General features: G+C 36.3%; 1 protein-coding gene across 6 annotated transcripts in view; it reads right to left on the bottom strand.

Annotated features, from left to right (window-relative positions):
- LOC106872231 (fibroblast growth factor 8) overlaps positions 1 to 12500 on the bottom strand; it is a 134847-nt gene that overhangs the window by 26276 nt on the left and 96071 nt on the right. For all 6 annotated transcript variants that reach the window (XM_089365666.1, XM_089365663.1, XM_089365664.1 and 3 more), the window contains one exon: positions 2982 to 3042. In XM_089365666.1, coding sequence (XP_089221792.1) covers positions 2982 to 3042 — 61 coding nt within the window. The remainder of the gene's footprint in view (positions 1 to 2981; positions 3043 to 12500) is intronic.

Below are 12500 nucleotides of genomic sequence, written 5' to 3'. Positions count from 1 at the left end.
CTTTTTTTGTAGACTCACTATATATATATATATATATATATATATATATATATATATATATATATATATATATATATTGTGTATGTATCTTTTACTTATTAAAGTCATTAGACTGGGGAACAGCCTTGAGGAGTTATGGTCGTATGGTTCGATCCCAGTACCTCTCTTATTAAAGCATGTTGTTTATACTAACACACACAGTTATACGCACACACATACATGCACACACATGTACATGTGTGTGTGTGATAAGCATCTTCCGGTTTCCGTCCACCAAATCTACTCACAAGTCTTTGGTCACCTCGAGGCTGTAGCAAAAGACATATTCCCAAAGTTGCCACGCAGTGGGACTGAACCCGGAGTCATGTAGACAGGAGGCAAACTTCTAAGCACACAGCCACATTGTATAACCAGGTGTTCATTTAGCTTATCAGGGTGGCTTCGAATCTAAGCGGTGGCAAAGACGCCTAACTCAAGAGATTGAAAGAATCCCGAGGTTTGTGGTACATTGAGATTGTGGAAAACGTTCGCAGCAGCTGTTGTGAGCTTTTCCGAAAGGTCTGCCTGTTGCACAGAAGGCTTTACTAAACAAATCAAAACATATGTGTAGATAGTTATAACAGCTGGCTCTCGGATTATAATGCCTCGATACGGACGGGAGAATTCGCACAAACACATACACACACAAACACACACACATACGTATCTGTCTATCTATCCATCTATATTCATACCTATATAGTATATATATATATATATATATATATATATATATATATATATATATATATATACACTCACACACACGCATATATATATATATATACATACATATATATATATATATATATATATATATATATATATATATATATATATATATATGCGTATATATACTTTATATAGTCATTATGTATACAATACATATGTAATATATATATTATGCATAAATATATATATAAATGTTATATATGTATATATACATGCACCCACACACACATGCACTTGTATATATATATATATATATATATATATATATATATATATATATATATATATATATATATATATGCTCACGTACGCCCATACACGAATATAATTGTAAATTTGTAAATACACTTACATCTATATACACATCAGAGACTGGAATCTAAGATACAAACACACTCACACACACATACGTGCACACAAACACTATTCTACACACCTATATTTTCACATAAATATTTTCTTTTTAAATACTTAGAAGCTCATATGCTGATGTGATATTCAGCTTTCGCTATGTCAGATCTGTTTAGCCAATTAGAAATCTGTGTGTGTCTTCTTCTGCAACATATTTTTCATCTGTGATTGTTATTTGCGTAAAGATGCGAGAGAATAGGTTAAAAACACCGATTAATAGCTAATGGTTCGGCCAATTAATGTATAAGCTTCTCAGGGCGTATGTTATACGCATTATAGAAACGTATATCCATACAAATGTAAAATCACAGTTATATATATATATATATATATATATATATATATATATATATATATATATATATATATATATATATATATATATACACACACATTTGTATACATTTGTATATGTGTGTCTTTGTTAGTGTATGTTACAGAAATTATGCATATATATACACACATGCATATATATGTATGTATGTATGTATGTATGTATATGTATATATACAAACACACATGTGTATGTGTGCATATCTGTACTAATATATTTATATGTATACACCCGCATATATAAATGTGTATTCGTAGCTATGTTATGCATGTATATCTGCATTTATATCTAGAGTGATTAAATAGATGTACTTACATACATGCCTATTCATAAATGCATTTACATATGTATATATATACACACACACACACACACGCACACACATACACACACCTACATACAAACAAAGCCATATATATGTGTGTATATATATATATATATATACGGAAGAAAGACCGACAGAAGGAGAGAAAAAACAGGTAGACGAACAGATACAGAATAATTGGTGAAACAATATCACAGTTTGAGAATATTGTTTTTACTGTTTATATACTGGCAAATATAATTCAGTTTTAAAGAAATGTAGTCACATACCATGCGATGAGTAAAAAATGTCAATCGGAAAAAAGATAAAGAAATATAACCAGATGATATTTATTAGATCATGGCAAATGAAGTGAGAGACAATTGTATATATATATGTATATATACTATGTAAGGCATGCAGTTTAATGGATAGAGAGATATGAGGAATGGACTTGATGCCCGATTGTAGTGCTAATGTGTTAGTATACAGTTTCATTTGAAATGAAGATAAATAAGATGGTTCCATGACTTCCCAGTAATACATGACGAGATATGATGCTGATGCCCCTAGCTGGTTAATTACATAATTACTATGTATACATACATATGTGTATATACGTACAAGCATGTGTATGTGTCTGATGATATATATATATATATATATATATATATATATATCATGTATGTATACATATATATATGTATATATGTATGCATACGTGTATATTACATACGTGTATGTGTAAATATGCATATGTATAGTCATACATATGAATGTATGCATGTCCTTGTGTGTATGTAGATATGCATGGTAACAGCATGCACACACATTTGTAGATATTCTGATCATATAGATACATATGCATATGCATATATGCTTGTATAAATATACACGCTTATGCATATATATATATATGTATATGTATATGTATATATATATATATATATATATATATATATATATATATATATATATATATATATATGTATATATATATATATATATATATATATATATATATATATATATATATATATATATATATATATATATATATATATATATATATATATATATATATATATATGCACGCTCGAAAACCCACGCAAACATGCGCATTCACACATTTAGTATTTAATTTCTAGGTGTCATACTTACAAGAACATTGATATCTGACTGAACCAGCACGAATACGAAAGGCAGTAACAACCACAACAACCTGCGAAATAAAGCAAGAATAAAGAATAAATAAGGAAACAGAAAAAAAAAACAGAAGGAGGAAATGCATAAAGAAAACTTGATGGTAACAAAATAAAGCATATTGAAGTGAATTATTAACGAAGTTGGTGAGAAATGTGCTTGTTTGCTTTTTTCTGTTTGGTTTGGAAAATAACATTTATACATAAATTGGGTGATCCTTCACGATATGTCTGCATTGATCAGATTTTCTGATCTTGAAAATACAATTCATTAACCTTAACATTGATCACAACAACAATGCCATATGCCTAACCTTTTAGATGATAAAAACATGCATGAAATTATTCAAGTCTTTACTAAGACTATTCATTTATTTATTCGCGGCGGGATTAATGCATTCGATAAAGGAACAAAGGTGAGCTCTTGAACGTTCTGAGAACCTTCAAGGCAGATGCGAGTTATCTTCAGATCAGAATACGAGTTCAGATGCTTAGTAGAGAGTGGGTTATGCTAAACGCACCTAAAGAACAAATGGTTGTATGAATACCACTGACGAATGCGGTATTCCACAACAAAGCGGAAATAGCTTCTTCAACAAACTTTCATAAAGACTGCGTTCTCCAAATTTCACCTAGAAGACTTCGGACAACAAGAGACTATGTTAAAGACACACTTGCTCAAACGATGTGCATTGCAATGGGATGGAACTCAAAACCACGAAGTTTCGAAACAAATTTCTTACATACAGTCACATTTGCTCTTATAGTTTTTTTGTTTAATCCCCAGCCAACTCATTTAGAAGCGATCTATCAACGAAAGCCTTCCAGTCATGACCATTACGACTGATTTTCAGACATAACCTCATTCCAAACTCTTTCATTTCCTTTCCATCTTTATACCACATATAAGCCCTCCATGATCGGTTCCAGTAGCGTATCCGTTCTCTTCTATGAATTAGATTGCTAGGCTTCACTTTCACCGTTCAGCATTTCTGAAAAAAGGGGACACTGGGCGCAGTGTACTTGCACCCTTCTCACGACGTAATAAAGAAGTAAATATTTAACTCTAATCTACGTATTCTCTTCATTATTTGTCAATGTTTAATTTGGTTTTCAACACATCTTCAGATAAAACGTGTTTACATTGACCATACACATACACACGCACATATATAACGGTTACATTGCATATATTTATGCGTATGTATATATTTATATGTATATATATATATATATATATATATATACATAATATGCATACACAAATACATAAATACATATATATATATATATATATATATATATATATATATATAGATAGATAGATTGATTGATTGATAGATAGACATGGGCACGTATGTAAGTATATATGTGTGTGTGTGTATACGGATAGGAAGAGAGAGAGAGACGGACGGGTGGACGGACGGGTGGATGGACGGGTGGACGGGTGGACGGACGGACGGAGAGAGACTAACGTGGTTGATTGAAAACAATAAGAATTATAAATACAATTCTCTCTCTTGTTTGAACTTCTTTTGTTTCCCTTGTTGAATAAGTATCCGGGCTTCTTCCAGCCAGCCTGTTGGCCAACCATTCATCGATAACAATGGCGTTATCTGTCACTAAACAAGTTGCTGAATCGATGACATCATCTCCGTTTCTTCCTTTATCTTTCTGCTCTCTTGTATCTCAATCTTTTCTCGATATTTTGTTTATATAAACTAAAAAAATAGATACCTGTGTATATAAACTATATAAAACTGGGGGGGGGGGGGAAGGCGCAGGCGTGGCTATGTGGTAAGAAGCTTGCTTCCCAACCACATGGTTTCGGGTTCAGTTTGTACTATAGCGTCGGGCCGATCAAAGCCTTGTGAGTGGATTTGGTAGACGGAAACTCAAAGAAACCTGTCGTATATATGTGTCTGTGTGTGTGTGTGTGTGCGCGCGTGCGTGTGTGTGTATATGTATGTGTCCCACCCCCCATCACTTGACAAGCGATGTTGGTGTGTTTACGTCCCCTAACTAGCGGTTCAGCAAAAGAGACCCATAGAATAAATACTAGGCTTACAAAGAATAAGTCTTCGTGCAGATTTGATCGACTAAAAAGCGGTGCTCCAGCATGGCTGCAGTTAAATGACTGAAACAAGCAAAAGAATTAACGAATGAAAGAATAACCATTGAGCCGGTTTAACTTTCCACCATCTTTTCAGTCCTTCGCGACCAACCACAGAAATTATTCTCTTCATCACTTCATCTCAGATTTTTCTGGTTTTCTAAGGGCCGGCACCAGAATATTCGATTTCCTGGGCCAGCCCTACAATACGCGCTCTTTCCTTCCTGTCTTACAAATGCCCTCCCTCCCTTCTCCAAATTTTACAATAATTCACAAATGATTTTAATTTTACAATGTATGCCACCATCTTAACAGACCAGCAATATGAACTCAATCTCTCGATCCAGTAAGACGAGTCCCTTACTGCTAAGCCTACAGTATGCATCTCTCTTCTTCCCGCCTTACAGTAGGGAACTCCTTCATCCAGCTCTACAATGTGAAACATACCCCTCTCCTAGCTGCTAAGAGGGTGTGGGCAGCCTTTTTCAGGCTATAGTAGAAGACACTTGCCCAAGGTGCCACGCAGTGGGACTGAACCCGGAACTATGTGGCTGGAAGCAAACTATTCACCACGAAGCCACGCCTACAAAACCCGCGTCTACAAAACCCGGAACACACACACACAAAATACGTACATAAATGTATCTGTGTGTGCGTGTGCGCGTGTGTGTATGTGTATGAGTACTTTTGTGTGTGTCTATACGATAGTGTTAGTTGAACTGTGTTCATGTGTAAAAGGAAACAGAAAATATGTCTAGACAAGATACGTACACACACACACATACACACACACACACACACACACATATCACGTCTGATACATACACACGTCTAATCTATACCTCTGAGTGAGTGTAGATAAAAATAGAATAGATATATTTGTAAAGGTCAATCAGTTGACTGGACACATGTTTGTCATCGATACACATCAAACGAGTGAAACAAAACAAAACAAAAAAAAGAAGAAAAAGAACAAACATAAAAGAGGAAAGTATTTGAAGTATTTGTCCATGATAATATTTGTGGCCGACTGGTTTCGTCTTGTAAGGATATAAGTCTTAGCAAGACCTCAGACATATACTTGTGCATGTTAGGAATTTCGACATACATACACACATAACATATATGCGGTTCTTTCGTGTTTGTGTGTGGGGGTGTAGGGGAATTTGTCTACAGCAATGTTATCATCTATCTCGATTGTGTGTGTATATACATATATGTGGGGGTGCAATGGCCCAGTGGTTAGGGCAGCGGAATCGCGGTCATAGGATCGCGGTTTCGATTCCCAGACCGGGCGTTGTGAGTGTTTATTGAACGAAAACACCTAAAGAACCACGAGGCTCCGGCAGGGGATGGTGGCGAACCCTGCTGTATTCTTTCAACACAACTTTCTCTTACTTTTACTTCCTGTTTCTGTTGTGCCTGTAATTCAAAGGGCCAGCCTTGTCACACTGTGTCACGCTGAATATCCCCCGAGAACTACGTTAAGGGTACACGTGTCTGTGGAGTGCTCAGCCACTTGCACGTTAATTTCACGAGCAGGCTGTTCCGTTGAACTGGAACCCTCGACGTCGTAAGCGACGGAGTGCCAACAATATTACGCAGACCTGAAACGTACGTACTAAATACTTTCAAAATAATCACTTTGTTTTCACATTGTTTTCACTATATATATATATATATATGAGCTCAAAAATGTATACATTATATATGCATGCTCATATACGCATGCGTATGTATTTATATATATGCACCGTATGTTTGCTTGCCTATGCAAATACGTAGTTAATAGACAGATGAAATACAAAATTACATAACAGAAAATATGTCGGCTCACTTAACAAACTGTAAATTGCAATCCCAATAATGTCAGCAATAAAACATTAATATCCATCAATGACTCTCCACTTGCAACTTTAACCAACAACAAAACACATCAGCCGTTACACTACCATTACTACATCCTATTCACTTCAGTGCATATTGCCGCTGTCGGCAGCGAAATATTTTCGCCTAATTTACATAATGGAAAGCTCGCTTACTTTGCTGTTCTGGGTGCAGAAAACAGGGATAGAATTGATTCACTCCTTGCGAGATTTTGTATGAACATGACTAATGATAACTAATCAAAGTAACTCATTAATTAATCTTCTTAAATATATACCTTGAAACGTTGTTTAACTTCAATCATTAATATTTTTGTTAACATGCAAACTGAAATCATGATATTATAATCATGCAGTTAGCTCCTACATTCTAAAATAACTAGCCTTATGCCAATGTTTAAAACCACTATCATCATCATCATCATCAGGTTTGCTCAAGAACACAACACGCCGACCGGTCCGGGAATCGAACCCATTACCTAGCGATCGTCAGTGCAACAACCTAACTACTAGATCACCACGTTGATTAATGACTGAGTCCAAATCCTGCCTGTCAGCTTTGACATTGTATTTTATCCTACCGTTGTATAAAATACTACTCCGTCCCCCGAAATTTCTGGCTTGCCGCTAAAATTTGAAACCTGTTAATAAATCTGTGACTTCTGCCGATTAGTAATAATCATTTTCTACCATAGGCACAAGGTCTGAAACTTCGCTGCCTTTTTGCCGATTATCGATAACGATTTCAAATTTTGCTGCAAGACCAGCAATTTCAAAGGACGTAGTTAACTCGATTGCATTGACCCCAGTACTCAACTGGTACTTATTTTATAGACCTTCGAAGGATGAAAAGCAAAGCCGATCTCGGCGAAATTTGAACTCAGAAAATAAAAGACGGATGAAATGCTGCTAAGCGTTTTATTCGGCGAGCTAAGGACTCTCCCAGTTCGGCGCCTTGCTATTGATAAATTAATAATGAAAATATATGTTCTGTGTTGTATTTTCGTATTTGCATCACCCCAACTATACATATCATAACGTAGAGCAAACGTTATTTCATACAAATCTCAGAACATTGAGTAAGGCCTGAATGCGTGTGTGTGTGTGTGTGTGTGTGTGTGTGTGTGTGTGTGTGTGTGTGTGTGTGTGTGTGTGTGTGTGTGTGTGTGTGTAAACTGCATGTGATGTGTATCAATGTATTTAGTACTCATGTATGACATGTCCCTGGGTACACTGACGTTCATAAGTATGTGTGTGTGTGTATGTCTTTGAGTGTGTGTGTGTGTGTGTGTGTGTGTGTTTTGCTGATATTTTAGATGGTGTGACACGGAGTGGATGTGTGGTATGTCGTGATCGTTGAGTGGGGAGGCCGGCGGAGGTGGTGGTGGTGGTGGGGTAGGTGGTGGTAGAGGGGGTCACGATGGTTGTGGTGTTGGTGGTAGTACTGAGGGTGGTGGTGATGGTGGTGGTGGTGGAGGTATTGGTGATAGGAGTATTAGAGTTGATCGAGGGTACTGATGTGGTGGTAGTGGTGGGGTGGTGATTGTGAACTTACTGCGGTTGGTGTCGGTGGTGGTGGTGGTGGTGGTGGTGGTGGTGGTGGTGGTGTTGCTGGTGGTGGTGCTGCTGCTGCCGTTGAGTGGAGGCGAGGAGTGCGGGTGGGTGGGGGAACTAACAGGTGAGGTGGTTATTCCGTCAGATCAACACATTGAGGTTGACACGGAGTGAAGGTCGGAGCAAGGGAGAAAGACCGAGGGAGAAAGAGAGAGCGTGAGAGAGTACGGAAGAGAAAGAAGGTGACAAATAGGTGACAGACAGATAGAGAGAAATAGAGAGAGAGGGGGAGAGAGAGAGAGAGAGAGAGAGAGAGAGAGAGAGAGAGAGAGGGAGAAAGGTAGAGAGAGACTGAAGAAAGACAGAGAAAGAAAAGAATGAGGTAGGCATATTGGTTGACGTAGAAAGCCGAACAACACATGAAGAGAAATATAGACGCATACACGCGTGTGAATATACTTTGTGTGTGTATGTGTGTATGTGTGAGTGTGTGTGTGTGTGCGTGTGTGTGTGTGTGTGTGTACAGAAAGAGAGAGAGAGCGAGAGAGAGAGAGCGAGAGAGAGAGAGAGCGAGAGAGAGAGAGTTAGACAAACAGACAGACAATTATGTGCACGTATGCATATATATATATGCATATATATATATATATATATATATATGTGTGTGTATTAATATACATGTATGTGTAAACGTGTAGGTGTACATGAACGTGTGATTATAAATATATATATATGTATATATGTATGTATGTGTGTGTGTGTGTGTGTGTGTGTGTGTGTGTGTGTGTGTGTGTGTGTATGTGTGTGTGTGTGTGTGTGTGTGTGTGTGTGTATACTGAGAGAAAGAGGGGTAATGAAGGAGGGGAGAGAGATAATCTCGTACAATGCTGGATGTCGAGTATATGTTGTGAAAGTACTATGTTTAGTTAAAAACTGGGTCAGACGCCAAATGAAGAGAAAAAATATGGAATGGCAACAGCAGGTAGTTATTGCAGCAACGGTATCAAGGGTGGAGGGTTCGGGGTAAGAAGGTACCATTCACACTAAAGCTACATACTGTTACGATTGTGTGTGTGTGTGTTGTCTTGTGGACACTCGTTTTGTAATCAACTGATGAGAAGGTTCCGCAAGTTCCTACTGACTAGTCTGTACAAATGGTTTGTTTATCAGTAGTTCCCAAACTTTTTCAAGCTGCCACCCCACTTGGCGCCCAGGCCACATTCCTTGCGCCCTCGTCACCCTTCCCACCACTAATATAGGCCACTTTCTGCAGCAAATTCAAAACAACTATATTTCACAAATAAAACTTAAACTTAATTAACCTATTAATATTTTTTAATTACCCCTATCACCCGATTTTGGCCACTCCTTTATCATCTCACTTTTCTTCAAAACCGCTCTCAAGGGGGCAGTATTGCCCACTTTGGGAACCACTGGTTTATACTAACCAAATGTATGTGCTGTTCATTAGCTCACTTTCTCCATCAAATCGACGTGGTTTGAACAGGTGTACGGGGTACCACGTGTCAGATCTAGCAGAGCTGCCTGAAATGAAGTAACTTAGCGGTCCGGCAAGAGACAGACAAAGAAAAATAAGTACCACACACACACACACACACACAAACACACACACACACACACACACATACACACACACACACACACGCACACACACACACACACACACACACACATATATATATATATATATATATATATATATATATATATATATATATATATATATATATATATATATATGTATGTATGTATACATACCATATATATATATACACGTATATACATATACACAGATATATATACACATATACATACATAAATACATACATATATATATATAGATATACATACAAATACATACATACATATCCATAAATACATTATATATATTTATATATACTTTATTTAAAAGCAGCAGAAATATAACAAAAGACTGTTACTCGGAGTTTCACGTTCCCGTTCATCGGACAGTTTTGTTAGAAACGGGAAAGGAAATGTGCTTACTCCGATATATATATATATATATATATATATATATATATATATATATATGCACAGTTCAATGATTGAAACAAGTAAAAGATAAAAGATAACAAATGACATTTTCGTGCTATCCCTTTAAATGTTTCATGTATCGACGGAAATGTTGTTATATATCAAAGTTCATCTTTAATATACTCCAAGAAAATGCCTTCGCTGTACATCTAAATATGAAACCGATGGAGATTTTGCAGAGGCTCTTGTACAATTCGCCAATTCATGATTCACATGACAACAATAAGAAGCAGCAAAACGATTACGACTCCTTCCAAAAAAGGCTAATAAAAAGAATGCATTTATCTTCGTCATAAACTGGCTATGACCGCTCAAAAATATGCTACCTGTTTGATATTCGAACCGACCAGAACCACCCTCTCATACACCACCCTGCAATGTAATTCTCGAAATCTTGAAACCACAAACTAATGCTTGATTAATTCGAAACAAAGTGGATAAATAAGGATTATATATAACAGAGAAATCTGAATGCTAAAAGGCTTAAAGCAATAAGCTAAAAGTTTTCTAAACTGCGTAGGTAATTTTTAAACAGTGGGATTCATATGTGATCGGCTATAAAAAACAAAAAAAAGTTTTTTCAACTGGAAGGTCATGGTATGATAAGCTTGCAGGAAAATGAAGAATGTTTGGACGTCTGTTTTAAGCAAATCTTTTGAAGCAAATATCTTTCATACTTTATAAAGATTAAAAACGTAATTAAGATGGTTGGTATACTCGATGTTTTTGTCAGGTGGAAACTATTTTGTGGAAATCAGATTGAACACAAAAAATATGGACCTTTACTTGCGGTACGATTATATGTTTTTCAAAATTCGACGGCATACATGAACTAAAGATATAACTAAAAGTATAATAAAGAAAGTTATATTCAGGTTACACTGCAGTACACTTAGCATCATCGCGTGGTACACCAGTGTGCCGCGGCATACCGGTTGGGGAGCACTGCCTTAAAGTAAATGATAGCTAGTGTCACTATTTGTCCTTTAACGATGTCAGCCAGTTGGTGAAATTGGCCGCGTTGTCTTCTCTTTCAAATATCACCACCAGAAATTCATGATATGAAATGTGAAGTATCGCATCACAAAGGAGAATGCCTGGTAATTAGGTTTTACGTAAGAGCTGTGAGGTCTGACTTGATTAAGGATGTCAAATGATAATAACGATGATTAAATATAACTTGACCAACGAACACCAACAGAGGAGGATTCTTACAGTTTCCCTTCACGTTCGTCAGAGTGGCATATTGGAATTAAATCCAAAACAAAGGTATTAACAACAAGCAAAAAAAGCTACTTCTAATATCTCTCTAAGAGATGAACGCAGTAGTTGTACTAACAAGTGCTATTTGTTGCCACTTCAAGATGACTGTTCCGTTCGCGACGGACTTTAATGCTATTTTTAACCCCAAGTGTTAATATACACGGATCTTCTGCCATGCATTGTCACAAACGTAAGAGATGTTAAAACAAGCTTTATATATTTAAGACAATGGGAATTTCTCTTAGGGGTTCAAAGAATACAAGAGTCCAAAACGATGAAACACGTAAAACTCAAATTTGATTTCAGTAGACCAATGGTAAAAATACTCAAGAGTGTTTTTTTTTTTGGCAAGAAGTATGTTATAATATATTTATTTCTTTAGTTATTTCTTGTTGGGTAAGTTACGTATATGATTCAACGACTCGAGTTTCGCTTTACTTCATTTATCAAACGATCGGTAAGTGGTGTCGTAGTGTCACACGAAACTGTGGACCCGTGAAACACGCAAGCAGCTTTACAGCTAACAACTAATAAAGTTATACGCACACGCATATATATATATATATATATATATATATATATGTGT

This window comes from Octopus bimaculoides, chromosome 18 (assembly GCF_046866305.1).
Source record: "Octopus bimaculoides isolate indiv1 chromosome 18, ASM4686630v1, whole genome shotgun sequence".
In the NCBI taxonomy this organism is placed as follows: Eukaryota; Metazoa; Mollusca; class Cephalopoda; order Octopoda; family Octopodidae; genus Octopus; species Octopus bimaculoides.
Note: the sequence above shows the minus strand (reverse complement) of the source record. Positions and strands in the feature narration are given on the sequence as shown.